The sequence below is a fragment of the Oncorhynchus kisutch genome, linkage group LG1 (assembly GCF_002021735.2).
Source record: "Oncorhynchus kisutch isolate 150728-3 linkage group LG1, Okis_V2, whole genome shotgun sequence".
Lineage (NCBI taxonomy): Eukaryota > Metazoa > Chordata > Actinopteri > Salmoniformes > Salmonidae > Oncorhynchus > Oncorhynchus kisutch.
In genome coordinates, this window is record NC_034174.2 from 61,207,464 (window position 1) to 61,229,973 (window position 22,510).

A 22,510-nucleotide genomic window follows, 5' to 3' on the forward strand; every position below is an offset into this window, starting at 1 on the left:
AAGGACAGAAGGAATGATACATTTAAGTATTTTAACATGAGTTGAATAGTGTTTTTTTTTTACCCATCACTGTGGTAGGTAGTTGAAAAAAATCTGCCAGCAACTCAGATTTTTTACCAGCCAAATATTTTTTGTGACATACATACTGTAAAGACCCTGGGTTTATAAGCGCAGAAATCGACTCTGCCGCATGAGCATGCTTTAGCGGCAGTCGATAGCGCGCCGGACCTCGGGCTAGAAGGTTGAGAGTTAGAGACCTGCTCCCTGCTGTTTCACTACAATACATAGAAAAAAAATACACAAAAAACAGATGACCATGCTTTGTAATGTTTCTAAAACAATAAATGTTGCTCAATTTCATTTCATTTTTGTGGCATGAGTGAAATTTCAGAGACAAAATGTTCAGCTGCCCCTTTAAGGGTGATTGGTTACCGTAGTAACGGGACCGCGGGGCCTGTCACCTGTGTCTGTTCATGTCTACACTTGATACTTACATGTGACTTCTGCTATCAGAATACGACGATTGCATGGAAAATACGGATCTGGATGCACAAAAGTGGATTTGTGGTCTGATTGTGTTTAGATCTGTCTGACCACTCCAGGAGGTGGTCAGGAATTCATTGTGTACAGATTTCTCCTCAGTCTGGACGAAATCAGGCTAGCAAACGTGCATACAGTGGGCAGCGTCATCAGCACCCCTCCCCCAAATCTCCAGAAAACTTGTATTTTGGGACCAAGAGGCACCTTTTCAATATAACGTTGGAGGAAATAAGCCTCATAAATGCTAGTCAGCTAGCTAAAAAAATGATGGCAACCCGTATACAATCCCTTTAGCATTGCTTGCTGACTAGCTACAGAGGTTAGCTGGCTAGTTAGCTACAGTAGTTAGCTACTGCCATCAGTTGTTGCGTTATCATATTTAGCCTATTCCACCATTTGTAGTATGCATATTGTCGTTTGAATATAGGGAATCTGGACACGGAATACACATTTAAGTTATTGATTGCTGATCATTTGTATAATTAATATTTGGGCCTGATATTTGTCATTTGGACTTGGAATAAAAAATCAAATAAAAAGGTATGAATGCCGCGTTCAAACCAACTGGGAACTCGGAAGCTGAACTTGGAAATCTACGACTTCAGTGCCTTCAAGACAACTGGAAAATTGAACAAAAACGAGCCTTGACTGAAAAATTTGCTTTGAAAGGTCATCCAACTCAGAAGCTAGTCAAGACTACTGTGACCCAGCCAGACACAAATTCCGGGTGAAATAGCTTGTCTTTGGAAACTTGGCCTGGATTCTTTTACATTGCTGGAAATTCCACTTTTACATCAACATCTGTTTACAATTTGTATCAGAGTAATAAGTCAAAAATACCTAATACAGTTCATTCTTGGGGTTGATAAAGTTGTTCAACATACTCTAATTCCTACATGTTTATATCACACAAGGACAAGTAATTTTACCATCCAGAAATAGAACGGATTGTGACTTAAACATTGTTGTAGAGCGACAACAAAGTAGAAAGAGAAGCCATGTCTCATTAAGTGAGTGTATGTCTATATGGGATGAGTGAAACAGAAACGTTAACCATTATTAGCTATAAAGACTCAAATGGAATGCATTTACAAAACGTATATTTACTGATGAAAATAACATTTGAATGTAACTTCAACAGAATCATCTTGCATCTCTAAAACACTAAACTAAAGAAGTGCAAATAACATCTGGTACACAGTGCTGAAGGAAATTCTGTGGTGTGTGTGTGTGTGTGTGTGTGTGTGTGTGTGTGTGTGTGTGTGTGTGTGTGTGTGTGCGTGTAAGAGAAATGTATCAGGACACAATCCTAGAGAGGTGTGTAAACATCTGGAAAGACACTTTTGACAAAAGCAAAGACTGGAACTACACTACAAGTGTGAGATTTTGTAGATGAAGAAACCATAGATGATGAAGAAGAAGAGCAGCCCGAGGATGACCAGGGTCAGGGTCACAACATTAAAGCAGCGTGCAGTCTTCCCGTGTTTTCTTGCTCCCTCCAAGTCTCCAACCATCTTCCTATCCCTGGACTGGAAAACAAAATGTAGAATCATTTATATTATGGAATCATTCACATGTTGCTGATTGTGTTTTCGTAGCTATGCATATTAGTTAACAACATGCACACGACATGACATGTCACACTAATGGGAGGATCTCTGTGATGTATTATCCTCTGTGGTTTAATACTCCTTATTACACTTTCAGAGGTCAGGTTTATAGAGCCTGTAGATGAGGTATAGGCTACACATTTTTATAACAGTGCGATAACAAGAAAACAAAACATGAATTTAGAACATTGTTATACTGTGCTCATCTTTCCATAGTTCAAAGTTGGTCGCCCATATAATAACATGCCCAACTTCAAAATCCAGACAATACACGCCCTACAACAGACAATGTTATATTAAATCACTTAATTCCAACTCACCTTTATGGAGAAATACACCGCTAACATTCCGAGACATAATGGGTTGCCGTACACGAGGCTGCAAAGTGACCAGATAATGTGATCTCTGGGCTGAGGTACAACGGGCTGGGGCTGTCCCAAGACGACGGTATGTTGGAACTTGGGCGCTCCGTGAGGGTCTTCAAGACGCATGTACTTATTTCCGTTCATTGGGACAAACTCTGGTTGATACGATGGTGGTTGATCCATGGCAAGCGAATATAGATACTTATTTAGCTTAGTGTTTAAAAAAACACACAAAGCTTCTCGGGCAAACGAAAAAGAGCGAGCCGAAGAAAAGTTTAATTTGTGAGGAAAGGTGAAGGCAAAACGTAACCTATATAGCAGGAGCGGCGAAGGTTCCAGGCATAAGCACTGTTTCCAGTAAATTTGTAAATGTTGATTTCCCTAGAGACTCTTTTGCTCAATAGGGGAGGGGTTGTCTAACTTTTTGTTTTAGCTTTTGGGAGTGTAAACCAGTTAAACTGTATATCCTGCTCTCTTCCTACCATTCCTAGTGGCAATAGTGGTAGGTGGGTCGTTTGTCCAGTTCTGCAATAGGCTAACTAGCAATCATACCACACCCAAAAAATAATTCAAAGCTGCACCAATTTTATATATCAATCCGCAAGACCAGATGCATATCTGGTAGGCAGCGGAGAAGCCACGTACGTCATTGCGCAAGACATGAGACATCTAGGTCAATAAGCTCCCCTATTGAACTTGTCTAGGGACGATAACATGGTCCTACCTAGACTAGCCTACAACACCACCATGCAATGAATAGTTTTTATATATCTTTATTTTATGTTTCATTCCATTTGGATTCGTTTTTGGTACTCGACAGTTTATAAGATCTAAAAAGGCAGTGTCAGGTGAGTTTGGCTGTATTTCTGATACTGAAATGCGCTGTTGCGGATCATCATTCTCCCAAATCGTTATAATAACGTTGCAACATAGGTCTATGCTCCCAGCATGCCCAGTCATTAAACAAAGCTTAAAGCACGCTCTGCCTGGTCTCTGATCCGAGGGGCTATTCTTTCTGCATTCTTTCCAGCAACCTTTCGATTGCTGGCCCAACGCTACCTGCCGCCCCAGTATGTAGTAATCACTATGTAGTTGTGCTTTGCTTATTTGTGGTGTGGTTCATTGGCACAGAAACCTGTTGGTGGTAAATTCATTGCATATATTTTATACAATTATAAATATAGCATAAAATGTTAAATGGTATTTCTCCCTAGCTGATCATTGTCTGCAGCCAATGAATAAGAACAGCAAGGACTCACAAGTTTTGCCCATAATGGATGGCGAACTCTCAACATCAGCCCGTAGCCCTTCGTGGCATTGACTGTGCCACAAAAGTATGCTGAAGTGGCTTGGTTGATATTGTGTTTGAACACTGGATCGCTAGTTAGGAAAGCTTAAAGTAAGCTCTGCCTGTTCTTCACAACTGATCCTGGAGACCAACTGGGTGACAAGGCTTTTATTCCAGCCCAGTAACACTCTTATCAACTAATCAAGGGCATGATATGTAGAATCAGGCTTAGTCCTGGGCAATAACAGCCGGCATACCCTGGAGTTAAGATTGGGGTAAAGAAGACCTGACACACATATATCATTACTTTTAGATTTATTAGCATCTCATTTTGTGGTTCAAAGCTGTTCACAATTTCTTGTTAATATAACAAATCACTTCACGGGCGATATGAGCGGGAATGCTACCTTACACAGAAACACTAACAGTGATGAGATGCAACATAGCAATCGAGTCTGGAGGCTTGTGAGAATAGATAAGGACTGTTCCTTTACAGGAAACAGTGGTGCTTCTTAATTCCCCAGCCCTGACTCAACCAAACCACAACTCTTCAGTGATTAATTTTGGTACAGAGTATCTACACAAATATACAGAAAACATTTAGTACATGACCATTTTTATATAGTGATTAAAAGTCTAGGCAAAGCCCTGATCCTGCCATGGTGTTAGGTATTTGTGACTAACCCAAAAAGGCACTGCTTTGTTGTTTTGGCTGCGAGGACGAGGACTTAATTCATGACTGAATCACACCGGTCGTTGGCTTGAAACAATTTCTAATATAACCAAGAAATATGGTGAAGGCCTAAGCAATTGTTTGTCTTTTTGAAGAAAACTCAGAAGTTTAAAAACTGCTAAATACTGTACAATAATTATGAACCTTATTTGAAGACATTGGTGGTTTGTTTAACTAGAATAAATGTCATATTTTGCATATAGGCTAGCCAACGCATACCTGTTTAAGCTAACTATCAGGGCATAGATGGGGCATGGATACACAGACAATAAGTAATTGGGAAAGAGATTAAACAATATACTGCCAATGGAATAAAAATTATACTATAAACTGAATAAATGCACAGCTTTTCAGATAGCGTCTATGTATTTGACTGATGTGGGGACAGATCTTCTCCCATAGGGCTGCAGTCTGACTATATTCATTTCTGTGTGAACTTAGGCAAAATGGACAGAAAACTACATGTAAGAACTGACAGCAATGCTGTCTCTCTAGTCATCTGTGCAGTAGGTAGCCTGAGGAATTACAAAAACAATCATGATAGCTTGCCTTTTAATTAGCTACAGCATTTACGGACGGTCGGTAGTAAGATATTCTATAGCGGATGGTAAATGCAACTGCCCCCAGGTGGAAGTTAAGGCATCACATCTTGGAGGAGGCAGCGATGGTAGAGGCACCTCCACGGGTGTACACTCTCACAGTGTCCTGGGAGAGAGGAGGAGGGAAGGAGACAAAGGGAGAGAAAGAGAAAAAGAGAGCTCAACACTAAACTTTTATTAATTTCAGAATAGATTTGTGGATATAAACAAGTAAAACACAATCTCGTTTACAAGAGGTCCTGAGAGAAACAAATACATACTAAATGTATAGGAATAACAAGTACAAAAACAAAGTTCTACATGTAAAAAAATAAAACACTTTAGTTCATGTGTGCAACTTTTGATTTTCATGAAGGATCTGCAATATACCCAAAACTGCTCATGTTAATGATTTGACTATACGTGGATCCCCCGCCCCAAATATTTCCATCCAATTATTCCCAAGCATCTGCAACGAGCCGTCTCAGATATGCAAGTGCTTTTCCTATTTAAAACTATACTATGAATGAAATAGGCAAATACCCTTTTAATTGACATAAGCTTTAGTGTCCGTTGACAAGAATGAATGGACTTACCTTCGTGGGTTCAGTGTTTTTGAGTAGGGTCTGAACCCCGTTCCCATAGTCTGCATGCACAGCCATCAGATTCTGAACCTGGAAAAACAGGGCGCAACAGCAGGCAGAGACAGTCAGAAGTGTTGATAGCGATGGCAGTGAAATAGATGCATTATACAACATTGCATTGCAAAGATGACCTTCATGGTAGCGAGGCAGATGATGCCTGGGAAATATACATACTTTGCCTTCAGAAAGTATTCACACCACTTGACTTTTTCCCACATCTTGTTTTGTTATACAGCCTGAATTTAAATAGAGATTTCTTCTCTTTTTTTCTGGCCTACACACACACACACACACACACACAATACCCCATAATGTCAACATTTAATAATGTTTTCCTAAATATTTATAAAATCAATTAAAAAGGAAAAGATTCAATGTTGAGTCAACAAAGTATTCAACCGGTTTGTTATGACCAGCCTAAATAAGCTCAGGAGTAAAAATGTGTTTAACAAGTCACATAATAAGTTGCATGGACTCACTGTCCAATAATATTGTATAAGATGAGTTTAATGACTACCTCATCTCTGTACAATACACAACACTATCTGAAAGACCCCTCAGTCGAGCAGTGCATTTCAAACACAGATTCAACCACAAAAACCAGGGAGGTTGTTCAATGCCTCGCAAAAATAGGTACCTATTGGGAGATAACATTTAAAAAACTTGACATTGAATATCCCTTTGAGAATGGTGAAGTCACTAATTACACTTGGCTGGTGAATACACCTAGTTATTACAAAGATACAGGCATCCTTCCTAACTCTGACGGAGAAGAACTGAGGATGGATCAACATCATTGTAGTTACTCCACAATACTGATCTTATTGACAGAGTGAAACAGAAGCCTGTAAAGAATACAAATCCTAGAGAAAAACCTGGTTCAGTCCGCTTTCCACCAGACACTGGGAGATGAATTCACCTTGCAGCAGGATAATAACCAAAAACAAGGCCAAATCAACACTGGAGTTGCTTACAGAACCAATAAGACAGTGAATGTTCTTGGGTGGCAGAGTCACAGTTTTTTTGACTTAAATCTGCTTGAAAATCTATGGCAAGACCTGAAAATGGTTGCCTAGCCACGCCAAACAACCGATTTGACAGAGCTTGAAGAATTTGGAAAATAAAAATGGGCAAATGTTGCTGTAATCGCTGCCAAAGGTGATTCTAACATGTATTGACTCGGGGTTTATTTTTCATATTATATACACATTTACAAATATTTGAATTTTTCTTCCACATTCTATTTTGTGTAGATCGTTACAATTAAATTCATTTTAATCCCACTTCGTACCAAAATGTGGAAAAAGTCAAGGGGTGTGAATACTCTCTGACAGTGTGGTAGAGAGGAGATTTTGATTTGAATAGTAATGATGATGTTGATAAAAAAAACACAAAGATAGAAATAACATGATTGCTGATCACAATGATGATGAAAAAATGGTGACTTAGACAATCAAAATGAGGAGAACTCACCCAGCGTTTCTGGATGAAGACTTGGGCCCCCTTCAGGGCACCAGCCATGTTCTGACAGAGCCTCTGGCGCTCCTCCTCATTCAGCACCTCGGTGAAGAAGGTACGCACCTGCAATACACCCACACACAAGGTCAGATCACTGGTCACACACAAACATACAGATGTATTAATGTATCAATGCAGATGAATGGCACGACAACGGGCCTCAGGATCTCGTCACGGTATCTCTGTGCATTCAAATTGCCATTAATAAAATGCAATTGTGTTAGTTGTCCATAGCTTATGCCTGCCCATACCATAACCCCACCATGGGGGACGCTGCTCAAAACGTGGACATCAGCAAACTACTAGCCAAAAAAAAACACCATTCACGTGGCCTAAAGTTGTGAGGCCGGTTGGACGTACTGCCTAATTTTCTAAAAACGGCGTTGGAGGTGGCTTATGGTAGATAAATGAACATTAAATTCTTGGACATGAGCTCTGTTGGACAATCCTGCAGTCAGCATGCCAATTGCACACTCAAGACTTGAGACGGCTGTGGGATTGTGTTGTGTGATAAAACTGCACATTTTAGAGTGGCCTTTTATTGTCCACAGCACAAGGTGCATCTGTGTAATGATCACGCTGTTTAAAATTAGCTTCTTGATATGCCACACCTGTCAGGCGGATGGATTATCTTGGCAAAGGAGAAATGATCACTAACAGGGATGAAAGAAAAGCTTTTTGAACAAATGGAACATTTCTGGGATCTTTTATTTCAACTCATCAAACATGGGACCAACACTTTACCTGTTGCATTTGTTATTTTGTTCAGTCTATTTCCAAAACTGTGGTTAACTTTAATGTAACTAGGGCTGAGCCCAATTAGTTGACTAGTCGATTGTTTGGCCGACCAAGATTTTGTTTTGTCAAGCAGTAGCAAATAAAATAAAATATATACACACCCACATCTTTCAAAAAAAAACTTAAAAGTAACACAAGACACCCGTCTGATTCACGCCCATCTCAGTGAACTAATCCACTGCGCTCTACATAGATACATTACCTGTGTGACATTATCATCGTCAGCGCTGTTGTAGCGGCCCACATCTGGGGACACCTTAAACCTGGTTTCCACGTGCTGTCGCTGGGTCTCTGGAGCACTGAAGCTGTTGGGGAAGTAGTTGGGAGCGCCAGCCTGGTTGTCCAACATGCACATAGGCCCGTCTCGCTGGTAGTTGGACACACTGGTCCTGAAGGGGCAGTTGACGGGCAGCTGCAGGTAGTTGGTTCCCAGCCGGTGGCGGTGTGTGTCTGGGTAGGAGAACAGACGCCCCTGCAGCATCTTGTCAGGGCTGGGCTCGATGCCAGGGGGCATATTGCTGGGGTCAAAGGCCAGCTGCTCGATCTCAGCAAAGTAGTTGGCAGGGTTTCTGTTGAGCACCAACCTCCCCACGGGAATGAGGGGGTACTCGTTGTGAGACCACACCTAAGGAAAATGAGAAGTGCTGCTACTTCTCAGGCCAACCAAGGTACATGGATGTGCAAGAGATTCCTAGCCAGTCTTGGAGGACAAAGATTATTTTAATAGAAAATGTAAGCGTGCATGACCCCTATACTGTACTATTTTTACATAATAATTATCCTGACTAGACTGCAGCTATTGAGTCGGTTGACCATTATTGTACCATTGACAAATGCTACCACTCCATAGCAGATCTCGGACCACTTTCAGATCTTTCAGTGGTTATGTGGAGTATGTGCCCCCTCTGGTGGAAAAGTCAGAGTACTGCAAATGGACAATATTTTTGGGGACATCTTGTTTAAAATGGCTAACAAAGTACAATACTAAGACATTTAAGGCATTTCTGTCACATTCTTTAAAAAACAATGCAAAGTATTGATAAAAAGTTATGCACCTACTATAATGGTTAGAGTCCCCACATAATTGAAGAGAAGATTGAGTATTAAAACTGTATCTCTATGGTACCTTGGTCAGGTCAAAGGGGTTCCACTGGAACTTCTCAGCCTGGTCAAAGGTCATGACCTGGATGTAGAATGACCAGGAGGGGAATTTGCCGTTGGCGATGGAGGTGTAAAGGTCTCGGATGGCGTAGTCCGGGTCGGTGGAGGCCAGGCGCTCGGCATCCTCAGGCTTCAAGTTCTTGATACCCTGGTTGGTCTGAGAGGAGAGCAGAGGAAGGATGCTATGGGTTACTATGGACCCGTCCCAATTTTTCTAACAACGTTTCCTTCTTTTACCACCATTACTCTCTTGCATCCTTCAGTTAATCAAGTATTGTCGACTCCTATATCCATTTAAGTGTGGTACATTTCACTAGTCCTGTACTAGCCATTCACAACATAATTTTTAGTTGTGCTCTGACCTTGTAGTGGAACTTGCAGTAGACGGGCTGACGCTCGGCGTTGACCAGCTTGAAGGTGTGGGATCCGTAGCCATTCATGTGGCGGAAGCCGTCGGGCAGACCACGGTCACTGAACAGGAAGGACACCTTCATAGAGATTAAGACAAAATTATTAACGAAGGCACATATTCAGTCAATTTAGCCAATGTGATATGTAAATAAGATATAATTTCTTAAAAAACATGTAAGTAGAAGCATGATATAATAATCTGATCAGAAAATGGATTTAAAACTATTTAAACTAATGCAGCAACCGCCATTTCTAGATACGGTGGCATAGCTTTAAAGTTGTTAATGGAGTGAAATCTGAAACTACAATGTATTTTTGGATTCTAACTAACTATTGTGCGTGCACGTGTAAAGGTTTGGTGTCAGGTAGAGAGGAGCAGGTACAGTACCTGATGCATACACTCAGGCCGCAGGCTCCAGAAATCCCACACCATGTCTGGGTCCTTCAGGTGAGTCTGGGGGTTGCGCTTCTGAGAGTGGACGAAGGATGGGAACTGCACAAAACAAAAGGGAAAAATCAGAGAGATGTGGTAATGGCATTTAATATTACACGGGGAGATGAACTAATGGATTAGCCTGGTTGCCAGTCTGTTTAGCTAACGTTCCACTCCTTGTACTCCATGTCATGTGTCAAAGACTGAATCTTGGCAAGGCACACCCAGGCGCAATCTTGACTCACGTGTCTGAACTCACCAGCATGGCGTCCCTGATAAAGAAGATGGGGGTGTTGTTGCCAGTAAGGTCCCAGTTGCCCTCGTCAGTGTAGAACTTGACTGCAAAGCCACGTGGGTCTCGCACTGTGTCAGCTGAGCCTGATTCCCCAGCTACATGAGTTTGAGACAAAATAGGTTGATATGAAACTCACACATGGACAACCAGTTTAAACACAAATTATTTGTAGAATAAAAAAAAATATGACATTGTGTATTTTCTGGTATTTATTCAATGATGTATTGATGTACAGTGGGGTCTGAAATGATTGAGACCCTTGATAAAGACAATAGAATATGACCGTATACATTAATAGATTCAAATACTGAGCTATATTGTATGCTCCTAAAAATTGGGGGAAATAATTCCTTTATACTAATACAATTTGCTCAGAAAGATGACTTGATAAACTGTTTTTTCTCAAAGGAGGCAGGGGTCAGAATTATTGACTCCCGTTTTCAATACCTTATCTTGTGAGGAGAACTGCACTGAACGTTTTTCTAAATATTTGATGAGTTGGAGAACACATCTTAGACCATTCCTACAAACAGAATCTTTCCAGATCCTTGATATCCTTCGTCTGCACTTATAAACTTCCCTCTTCAATTCAAACCACAGGTTTTCAATGGGTTTCATGTCCGGAGACAGATGGAGATGGCAAAATGTGGATTTTGTGGCCAATTAAGCTTTTCTATAGCTTCCAAAACACATGTTTTTTTGTTGTTGTTGTTTCTTTTACAATGGTGGGGAAGTACCAAGATGGAGGTGCGTTGGCTTCAGAAAGCACCCCTCTGTCAGTCATCTAGTGTATATATTGCATTTTATACTTACAGGAGCAATTAGGGTTAAGTACCTTGCTCAAGATCATGTCAACAGCTTTTTCACCTAATCGACTCGGGATTTGAACAAGCAACCTTTTGGCTATTGGCCCAATGCTCTTATCCTCTAGGCTACCTGACTGTCCAGAATTGGGGGGGGGGGGGGGGGGGGGGGGGAAGACAAAAATGTAATGTAGGCTAGTCTTACCCACGGTGGAAAAGCGAATGGCGATAGGTGTGGTCTTGCCCACATGTTCAAACACCTTGGCCTTGCAGTAGCGAGAGATGTCATGTGTCACCTCAAAGTACCCAAAAGCTCCTGTGGTGGAAGAGGCAGGACATGGACAGTTACTGTGTATAAATCTAGCTAGTTAGGTTAGTGAGTAAACACTTACTTATAAAGCCATACACATGGTGCACTTTACCCTTCTGTAGAGTGGGCCAACAACAACAGACCGTCACATGATCAAGCATGGTCCTAATAATATTCTGCCCTGACTAAAGAGCAGTTCACAGTATTTTGGTCTAGACCAAAAAGTAGGTCAACACTTTCTAATGTTTATTTCAAATGTGATAGGCCTGTCTAGGGAAGTGTTTCCCCTATACCATTACTTTGTGAGGGTCCACTTTTAAGAACAAATCTAGTGGCGTACATAGTCCCTCCATTTCAGGGGACCAAAAGTATTGGGACAAATTCACTTATATGTGTATTAAAGTAGTCAAACGTTTAGTATTTGGTCCCATATTCCTAGCACACAATGATTACATCAAGCTTGTGACTATACAAAGTTGTTGGATGCAATACTTTTGGAGCTCACTGTATATAGCATAAATGCCAATCAGTTTCGGTTAAATGTATTGGTAGTGCTTGACACCCACCGCCTCCCTTGGCATGCACCACCCTCTCTGGGATGCGCTCGCGGTCAAAGTGGGCCATCTCGTCTATGAACGGGGTGTCCTGCACTAGGAGGGGCCCCCGGGGACCCGCTGTTATTATATTCAACTTGTCCCCTATCGGGTGACCAGCACCAGTGGTCAGATTGTCTGGCCTCTGAAGGGGAAGAAATGACATAGCCATCATACATAAGACACTGCACTACACATGTTTTATTTACACAGTCATTAGGCCTAGTCTCTCACTTTTCCTTTGGTAACAGAGTAGGTCCTTTCCCTGACTCCACATCAGCTGCACTTACACAGTTTATTAATTTACTTGCTCTCAGGAGACGTAACTACACACACATTAAGACTAGGAATGTACAGGAATACTTTGTGCACCTGACACTTAGTAGCCTGGGCGCAAGACTCAACGGTCCCATTAGGTATGTGTGATATAGGTACAATTCTGACATTATACAGGTCTAGTGTTTTGTACTTTGAATGATCAAACATCAGCTTCATTGCGCAATTGCTCCAATTCAATGTGTGCATTACAAAATAGTCTAAAAGCCACTTAAACAGTTCACATCTCTCATTTGGCCTTGTTTACTTAAAATCTTGCTTAAATGTTTACCCGTTAAGCCTACCCTTCCTGCACCAATGATTAGGTAACCATGAGTTGACATGGCTAAAGTCCAGGCTAAACTATAGCAATGACCAAGATACATTTGCTATCCCAACAAATCAAGGTCCATATCTTCCAGTTATTGCAAATAATCACTAATTATTATATTCTCAACTTGCAATATTTTGACGTTAAACCAGCAAAATACACACAAGCAATCAACTTCTTGGCATTTAAATGAGGTACTATAGCTAGATGACGTTAAATAAAAAACAAATAGCTTCTCTGCAGTTGTTTTATTTCAATACATTACATCAAATTAAAATCACATTTTATTGGTCACATACACATGTTTAGCAGATGTTATGAGTGTAGCGAAATGCTTGTATTTGTCACAAGAGTATGGGAGTAAAATCTAGCTAAACTTGGAATTCTATTCAACAAATATCAAGAAAGCCTGAACTGCACGGGTTTCCACTAGAAATATAGTAGAAATGTACGGGGTTATTGACTTTGTGATTGTGGGTGTAGCAGCGAATGAAGACCAGCTGCAAGTGAAAGATAGCTAGCTAATAAGTAGTAATAGGCTAACGTTAGTTGTAGGCAGCAGCCAGCTAACAATTCCTGCATGATCAAAAACGGACACAATTCAAATACAAATGTGCATTCTTTGGTCGTGGAATTGAACAGGTTGGTTCATGGTTATGTAAATGTGTTGCTAACTAGATATCTAACGTTGGAATTATAGTTAAGTAGTCCAGGAGGAAAAATGCGACCCTGGATGATCGCTCACCATTTCTAAATAGAATTGCACAACACAAACTAAGCATAGAAATAGACAAACCTGAGCGCTTCGGCCCTCTTTCCATAGTTTCAGTTGGTCGGTTGCTTTCCCTCTATCCTCGTCCATCTTGAAGACAGAAGTTTTAACCACAACTGCGTGGGGGGAAAATATTTCTGAGTGCTAACGTTATTTAGCCACTGTACTTTGTACGATTAGGGTCCTCCTGCTTGTTACCCGACTCCTATTGGATGCTGGATCACCAGCTACTTTCGGACCAAAGGGCAAAAAAAGAATGTACCCCTTGCTGCCACCCATCACACCATTAAAAGGTGGTGTTGCAGAACTAGGCGTTATTAAACATGTAGCCCGACCCAAGACCCAAAGGCATATTTCTACGGGTAGTCAATTATTGGTTCACATTGTCTAGTCGAACTACAAGCTTGCGATCCAACTCAACACTCACGTGAGGCAACAGACTAAACGCATTTAAACATGTGGAATATGTACATTGCTAGTTGGCCAGTTTGACAGGGATTCATTTCATATTTATCAGGTTATGCTGACCCCATTTACTAAAGGTATCACAAGAGCAGTTACTATATATCTGCTGTGTGCACTCATGTTGTGTTGTCACGAAAACATTCGCACACAGACAGAGAGATAGCTTTATTCCCTTTTATTAATAGTCTGTAGTCAGTAAATGTATAGAAAATACAAAAATGACTGTTTTACTGCTTGTTGAGATTTGTTAAATTGAGTGGACACAAGGCTATTAAGCCATTTCAATTGGGAGCATAGGTTGTGAAAGGCAGAAAGGGTTGACTGGATGGATATAGGTGGCTTCAAGGGAAGAATCATGGACCTTTTTATTTTAACTCAATATTCACATCCAAAGAACATAATAATAGTCAGGAGGCAGAGTTGAACGTATTAGCTTAATTCTGTGAAAAGTGGGAAGCATACAGTATACTTCTATGTTATTGTAAGAATCCACTGTTCCAGGCACACAAAAAAGGTTCCAAAAGGGTTCTTCGGCTGTCCCCATAGCGGAACCCTTTTTGGTTCCAGGTAGAACCCTATGTGGATTTTACATGGAAGCCAAAAGGGTTCTACCTGGAACCAAAAGGTGTTTTTGAAAGGGTTCTCCCGTGGGGACACCCGAAGAACCCTATTAGGTTCTAGATAACACCTTTTTTCTAAGCATGTAGGTTGCTGAGATGTTACCTCCAACAAAGAATCCACAAAAGCCTTTTTGAAAATGAAAGAATAGATGCTAAGTGGGATCCTTGCTATGAATCAATTTCAAATCAAAACAAATGTATTTATATAGCCCTTCGTACATCAGCTGATATCTCAAAGTGCTGTACAGAAACCCAGCCTAAAACCCCAAACAGCAAGCAATGCAGGTGTAGAAGCACGGTGGCTAGGAAAAACTCCCTAGAAAGGCCAAAACCTAGGAAGAAACCTAGAGAGGAACCAGGCTATGTGGGGTGGCCAGTCCTCTTCTGGCTGTGCCGGGTGGAGATTATAACAGAACATGGCCAAGATGTTCAAATGTTCATAAATGACCAGCATGGTTGAATAATAATAAGGCAGAACAGTTGAAACTGGAGCAGCAGCACGGTCAGGTGGACTGGGGACAGCAAGGAGTCATCATGTCAGGTAGTCCTGGGGCATGGTCCTAGGGCTCAGGTCAGTTGAAACTGAAGCAGCAGCACGGCCAGGTGGACTGGGGACAGCAAGGAGTCATCATGTCAGGTAGTCCTGGGGCATGGTCCTAGGGCTCAGGTCCTCCGAGAGAGAGAGAGAAAGAAAGAGAGAAGGAGAGAATTAGAGAACGCACACTTAGATTCACACAGGACACCGAATAGGACAGGAGAAGTACTCCAGATATAACAAACTGACCCCAGCCCCCCGACACATAAACTACTGCAGCATAAATACTGGAGGCTGAGACAGGAGGGGTCAGGAGACACTGTGGCCCCATCCGAGGACACCCCCGGACAGGGCCAAACAGGAAGGATATAACCCCACCCACTTTGCCAAAGCACAGCCCCCACACCACTAGAGGGATATCTTCAACCACCAACTTACCATCCTGAGACAAGGCTGAGTATAGCCCACAAAGATCTCCACCATGGCTCAACCCAAGGGGGGGCGCCAACCCAGACAGGATGACCACATCAGTGAATCAACCCACTCAGGTGATGCACCCCCTCCAGGGACGGCATGAGAGAGCCCCAGTAAGCCAGTGACTCAGCCCCAGTAATAGGATTAGAGGCAGAGAATCCCAGTGGAGAGAGGGGAACCGGCCAGGCAGAGACAGCAAGGGCGGTTCGTTGCTCCAGAGCCTTTCCGTTCACCTTCCCACTCCTGGGCCAGACTACACTCAATCATATGACCCACTGAAGAGATGAGTCTTCAGTAAAGACTTAAAGGTTGAGACCGAGTTTGCGTCTCTGACATGGGTAGGCAGACCGTTCCATAAAAATGGAGCTCTATAGGAGAAAGCCCTGCCTCCAGCTGTTTGCTTAGAAATTCTAGGGACAATTAGGAGGCCTGCGTCTTGTGACCGTAGCGTACGTGTAGGTATGTACGGCAGGACCAAATCAGAGAGATAGGTAGGAGCAAGCCCATGTAATGCTTTGTAGGTTAGCAGTAAAACCTTAAAATCAGCCCTTGCTTTGACGGGAAGCCAGTGTAGAGAGGCTAGCACTGGAGTAATATGATCACATTTTTTGGTTCTAGTCAGGATTCTAGCAGCCGTATTTAGCACTAACTGAAGTTTATTTAGTGCTTTATCCGGGTAGCCGGAAAGTAGAGCATTGCAGTAGTCTAACCTAGAAGTGACAAAAGCATGGATACATTTTTCTGCATCATTTTTGGACAGAACGTTTCTGATTTTTGCACACATGCTTCTAGCAAGGGCAATTTTGGGGCTTCACCATGTTTCATTGAAATGTACAGCTGTGTGTCATCCGCATAGCAGTGAAAGTTAACATTATGTTTTCGAATAACATCCCCAAGAGGTAAAATATATAGTGAAAACAATAGTGGTCCTAAAACGGAACCTTGAGGAACACCGAAATTTACAGTTGATTTGTCAGAGGACAAACCATTCACAGAGACAAACTGATATCTTTCCGACAGATAAGATCTAAACCAGGCCAGAACTTGTCCGTGTAGACCAATTTGGGTTTCCAATCTCTCCAAAAGAATGTGGTGATCGATGGTATCAAAAGCAGCACTAAGGTCTAGGAGCACGAGGACAGATGCAGAGCCTCGGTCCGATGCCATTAAAATGTCATTTAGAACCTTCACAAGTGCCGTCTCAGTGCTATGATGGGGTCTAAAACCAGACTGAAGCATTTCATATACATTGTTTGTCTTCAGGAAGGCAGTGAGTTTCTGCGCAACAGCCTTTTCTAAAATATTTGAGAGGAATGGAAGATTCGATATAGGCCGATAGTTTTTTATATTTTCTTGGTCAAGGTTTGGCTTTTTCAAGAAAGGCTTTATTACTGCCACTTTTAGTGAGTTTGGTACACATCCGGTGGATAGAGAGCCGTTTATTATGTTCAACATAGAAGGGCCAAGCACAGGAAGCAGCTCTTTCAGTAGTTTAGTTGAGCATAACTCTGACCCTAAACTTAACCCCAACCTAACACTTACCTTAACTCTTTTAAATCTGAACTTCAATAGAGTGACGTCATAGATTGGGTATTACAAGCATCCCACTGATAAGGAAATGTATTTTAGTAAATGATTAGAATGTTACAGTCCTGAAACCATATGTCTGAAACCATGTGATTGTATGAAATTAATTTGAATCATTAGATTATTATAATACATGTGTGTAAGTGTTAGACTCATTCAATGATTATATTATAATACTGTGTGTGGTTTTAGTCGGAATCAACATTTAGGGAACAATGTGTCTAGTGTTTTGAGAACAGACTATCTGTCTGAGCCAGAACCGGGGCGACCTTGGCTGGGACACTGAGTGCTCCCCAGTCCCAGGTCTCTCCCTATCTTAGGGGAGGGTAGGAAGACACTATTCTCACTTACTTCCCTAGGCTCTATTGGCGGGCGGATTTGATGGTTGTTGTGGAAGTATGTGTGTCGCTATAAATTTAAGGTCCTGTACTGTACACGTCAGAACGTTCCCGTGAATAAACATTTAACTTTGGTAGACTGGGCCTCTGTCTGTTTTCGTTTCTATCAGTATCTTACAAATCCTGATATAACAGACTGAGGGTAACATAATTTAATTGGTAAATGAACAGGAGTATAGAATTCTCCTGACACCCACTTAACATATTTCCTGCCCCCTCTGGGTGTGTTTGAGGTGAGGTTGAGGGCAGGGCTCCAGCCCCTCCCCCCACCCCATCCCTTCCTTCCCCAAACCTTCCTCCCACCTTGAATTGACACTCCTTCCTGATCGGTAGCCAACCCAAATCTTCGAATAACCTGTTGCATATGCAAGGACGATGAAGGGGAACCTATACTCCCTTACACCTTGCCTCCGAGATGAGCTTCCTGTTAACAACACCTATTACACAAATGGACAGAAGTGCAAAATCATCATTTTAATTTTTTTCCATTATTTATAGATTTTCAGATATTAAAAACAAAAACAGTACAACCCCAATCCCTCATTCTCCCATCCATCCACCCCCTCCCTCCAAGGTATCTATAAAAGTTAAATAGGAAATAAAAATTGAAACAAACAATAATAGAAACAAAACCAATGGGGGGAAAAAGTTATACAAAAATTATTATCAGCACAAATGGCCACTAGAACAGACATGACTGCTTACCAAACTATGCAAGTTACACTAAGTAATAGACAGACTCTCCACATATTGTATTAATGGGGACCAGTTTAAGTCAAACTTTTGTTGGGACCCATGACATGATGACATCACCTCCAGATGACATCACCTCCTTAACCCACTGCATAAAGGAGGGCAGCTTTGCAGACTTCCAGTGAAAGAGGACAAGGTGGCGACCTGGCAGTGAGCTAGCAGCAAGGTAGCATTCTGGTCTAGGAGAAGTACCCAAAAAATGGCAGCGACCGGGTTGGGGCTAACAGTTGTATTACACATATTTGAGAATGTCTAAAAAATTGGGTCCCAGAGGCCACAAAGATTGGCATGACCAAAACGTGTCCCACAGTCGCTGTACTCTGGTGGCATCTCAAACACTTGGAGTCAATATTTGGGTATATTTTTGCCAATCTGTCATTTGAGTAATGGAGATGGTGCAAAACCTTAAACTGAATAAGCCCATTCCTTATGCAAAATGTTGTGTGGATACGGTCAACACTTTGTTGCCATATCATTTTATAAAATCGCAGCACAAAGGCTTATAGTGTGGTATGAGCCACAGTCTAGGGGATTCTTGTCTTTTTTAAGCAAAACCAAAATAGTCGCCTGGGTAAGTGTCTGTGGCAGTTTCTGACTATAAAGGATTTCATTGTACATTGAGCTGAGGATAGGGGATAATTTAGAGGGAAATTCTTTATAAAATTCAATATGGAAGCCATCAGGCCCAGGGGCTTTACCACTCTGCATGGACTGGATTACCAGAGTAGTTTCATCATCACCTATTGAGGCATCCATGTTGGTTTGTTCATCTGAATTGAGTCAGGGTATGTCCAGATAGTCTAGAAATGCATGCATACGAGATGTGTCATGGAAGAGCCTCTGACGAGTAAAGAGCAGAATCGAATTGCTTAAATTGATGGTTGATTTCTTTGGGATTGGTAGAAGTTACATCAGCTGCAACACAGATTTCAGGTATGCCGCTGCTAGCAGCGGATTGTCGAAGCTGATGAGGTAACAACTTGCCAGCTTTCTCGCAGTGTTCATATAATTTTTGCCTCAACTTAAACAGAAGCTGCGTTGTTTGTTTGGTGGAAATATTGTCAAATTCCAATTGGTGTAGCAGTCTCTCTTTGTAGAGTTCAGGAGTCAGAAGAGATGCATATCTGTTGTCCACATATAGAATGAGTTCAGATAGCTCCAATAAGCATTTGGTGCTCTGTTTGTTGTCACACACTATATATGAAATAATTTGGCCCCTTAGTTATACTTTTAACAACTCTCACACAGTAGAGACACGTCAGGGGTGCAGTTATTCTGTAAAAAGACAGCTACGCGTCTTCATTTTGTGCATGGCATTCTGATGATCAAACAATGAATGTAACGGAGTTTCACGTTTTTGAATAGCCTAAAAACGTTGCCAGAGGGCTAATAATGAGGGAGAACAAACAACATCAATAGCCTTTAAAGAAATCGAATGACAAGTTTAAGCTTATTAAATGCTAGGTTGAAAATCAAATGGCCAATAACCTCTGTCATGCCTGCTCCAGCTCTTCCCCGGGTGCCAGGCTGCCCTGCATTACGCACACCTGCCTTCCCTCGTCACGCGCATCAGCGAAATTGGACTCACTCAATCTCCTGTTTATTACCTCCACTACATTTGTCAGTTCCCCAGCTCTGTTCCCCGCTGCTGTCTTTGTGTTTCCCAGTTCTGACGCTGTTCCTGTCCTGTTGCACGTCCTTTCCTAATTAAATGTCAACTCCCCGTACCTGCTTCTATTCTCCAGTGGCATTCCTTACAGAATGCAGCAGCCAACACACGAAGCATCGGGGAGTACTTGCGTTCCGGTTGGTGGTGACGTCGGTCCTGGGTCGCCGCCGATGGAACCGGAGGTGCCTAGCCAGCTCATTGGGCTTCCATGCCCTAGCTGGCTCAAGAGGTTTCCTTGCCCCGGTTGGCTCGGAAGGCGCCCATCCCTTGTCGGGCCTCAGCCGGATCGTTAGGTCTTGTTCGCCCAGACGGCCCAGGAGTTTTCTTGTTTTGTTGGTGATGTCGAGCTTGGATTTCGCCGCCGATGGAACCGGGGGTGCCTAAGCCAGCTCATCGGGCTTCCACATCCTAGCTGGCTCGAAAAGTTTCCTTGCCTCGGTTGGCTCGGCAGGTTCCCATCCCACGTCATGCTCCGCCAGATCTACAGGCTTCCACGCCGCAGCGGGATCGACAGGCGTTCATGCCTCAGTCAGATCGTCAGGCTCCCACACCCCTGCCGCATTACGCACTCCTGCCACCAGGAGCCTAGTGGTTAGAGCGTTGGACTAGTAAGCGGAAGGTTACTAGCGGCAATTAGTGCTGTTGCGCATTCTTCACCACGCCGTCTGTGTGAAGGGACCATTTCAGGTTGTCAGTGATGCTGCATACTGACCCTCTCCACTGCGACCCCATCAATATTTCCTGGCACCACTCTGCCAGGGCTCTCACCTCATCGTTGTTGGTAATCAGGCATACCACTGTTGTCGTAACATGACTGAACATGGTGTTAATCGCCCGCGAATCGTTTGAAGAATGGCTCGCGACATGGTCTATGAATGTAAAATACTGCCTCGCCAAAGGAGGTGCATCCAGCTGCAGCGCCAATGTGCAATAGACGAAAAAACGTAGCACCAGTAATATGATCACAACGATTGTAGTAATGGTGCAACCAAAAGCTTTTTTCTCAATGGCACATGGAAACAGTGGTACAGCGAAGCCTAACCATTACAACAATTATTAGCTGCCTGATTATTTTTCTAGGTGCACCGGTGTGCCAAAATAAAGAAAATCCCAGTTGAACAGCAAAATAGGCTCTTCTATAAAGCTTGAACACATTTACTCGTATCCACGCCCCCTCCCACTTATTCATTATGATTGAAAAGGCGAAACCGATCCTAGATCAGCACTCATACTCTGAGACACTTCGTGTTGACGAGGACAAGGCTGGAGATCACTCTGTCATTCTGATGGAGTTCGAATAACAGACTGGAAGCTTCAAAAGGAGGGTGGTGCTTGGAATCATTGTTCTTCCTCTGTCAACCATGGTTACCTGCGAGGAAACATGTGTCATCATCATTGCGTCAGAGGCAAGGATATTGTTGCCAGTAAGGTTGCACCTAAATCAATCATTTATCAGATCATCAAGAACTTGCAATTGTTGTGAAGAAGGCTTCAGGGTGCCCAAGAAAGTCCAGCAAGCGACCGTCTCCTAAAGTTGATTCAGCTGCAGGATCGCGTCACCACCAGTACAGAGCTTGCTCAGGAATGACAGCAGGCAGGTGTGAGTGCATCTGCACGCACAGTGAGGCGAAGACTTTTGGAGGATGGCCTGGTGTCAAGAAGGGCAGCAAAGAAGCAACTTCTCTTCAGGAAAAACATCAGGGACAAACTGATATTCTGCAAAATGTACAGGGATTGGACTGATGAGGACTGGGGTAAAGTCACTTTCTCTGATGAATCCCCTTTCTGATTGTTTGGGGCATCTGGAAAAAAGCTTGTCTGGAGAAGACAATGTGAGCGCTATCATCAGTCCTGTGTCATGCCAACAGTAAAGCATCCTGAGACCAGTCATGTGTGGGGTTGCTTCTCAGCCAAAATAACCTAAGAACACAGCCATGAATAAAGATGGTACCAATACATCATGTGAGAGCAACTTCTCCCAACCATCCAGGAACAGTTTGGTGACAAACAATGCCTTTTCCAGCATGATGGAGCACCTTGCCATAAGGCATAGGTGATAACTAAGTGGCTTGGGGAACAAAACATTGATATTTTGGGTCCATGGCCAGGAAACTCCCCAGACCTTAATCCCATTGAGGACCCACAAATTCTGACAAACTCAAAGCAATGATTATGCAAGAATGGGCTGCCATAAGTCAGGATGTGACCCAGAGGTTAATTGACAGCATGCCAGGGCGGATTGCAGTGGTCTTGAAAAAGAAGGGTCAACAATGCTAATATTGACTCTTTGCATGAACTTCATGTAATTGTCAATAAAAAGGCCTTTGACACTTATGAAATGCTTGTAATTATACTACAGTATTCCATAGTAACATCTAAGAAATATATCTAAACACACTGAAGCAGCAAACCTTGTGGAAATTAATGTGTCATTCTCAAAACTTTTGGCCATCACTCCATGGACCAGTGAGTTGCTGTTCCTCTCTAATCTCACCTCTGGTCTTACTGCAG

The 22,510-nt window shown here is 42.5% G+C and overlaps 2 protein-coding genes across 3 annotated transcripts; both read right to left on the bottom strand.

The window, feature by feature from the left end:
* Nucleotides 1-1,621: 1,621 nt before the first annotated feature.
* Nucleotides 1,622-3,143, bottom strand: LOC109889986 (dispanin subfamily A member 2b-like). Its single transcript, XM_020481904.2, has 2 exons — nt 2,471-3,143; nt 1,622-2,069 (listed from the first exon to the last, which is right to left on the bottom strand). The coding sequence occupies exons 1-2, from the start codon at nt 2,696-2,698 to the stop codon at nt 1,911-1,913; spliced, it is 387 nt and encodes a 128-aa protein (XP_020337493.1). The 5' UTR covers nt 2,699-3,143; the 3' UTR covers nt 1,622-1,910.
* A 958-nt stretch (nt 3,144-4,101) lies between these two features.
* Nucleotides 4,102-13,841, bottom strand: LOC109889977 (catalase). Of its 2 annotated transcripts, XM_020481881.2 has the most exons (11): nt 13,523-13,841; nt 12,054-12,225; nt 11,383-11,493; nt 10,339-10,469; nt 10,035-10,139; nt 9,598-9,723; nt 9,201-9,392; nt 8,277-8,699; nt 7,232-7,339; nt 5,711-5,788; nt 4,102-5,241 (listed from the first exon to the last, which is right to left on the bottom strand). In XM_020481881.2, the coding sequence occupies exons 1-11, from the start codon at nt 13,586-13,588 to the stop codon at nt 5,179-5,181; spliced, it is 1,575 nt and encodes a 524-aa protein (XP_020337470.1). In that variant the 5' UTR covers nt 13,589-13,841; the 3' UTR covers nt 4,102-5,178. The 2 variants fall into 2 exon arrangements, with proteins under 2 accessions (XP_020337470.1, XP_020337480.1); XM_020481891.2 differs by lacking the exon at nt 12,054-12,225 and having other exon boundaries at nt 4,588-5,241; nt 13,523-13,737.
* Nucleotides 13,842-22,510: the final 8,669 nt, after the last annotated feature.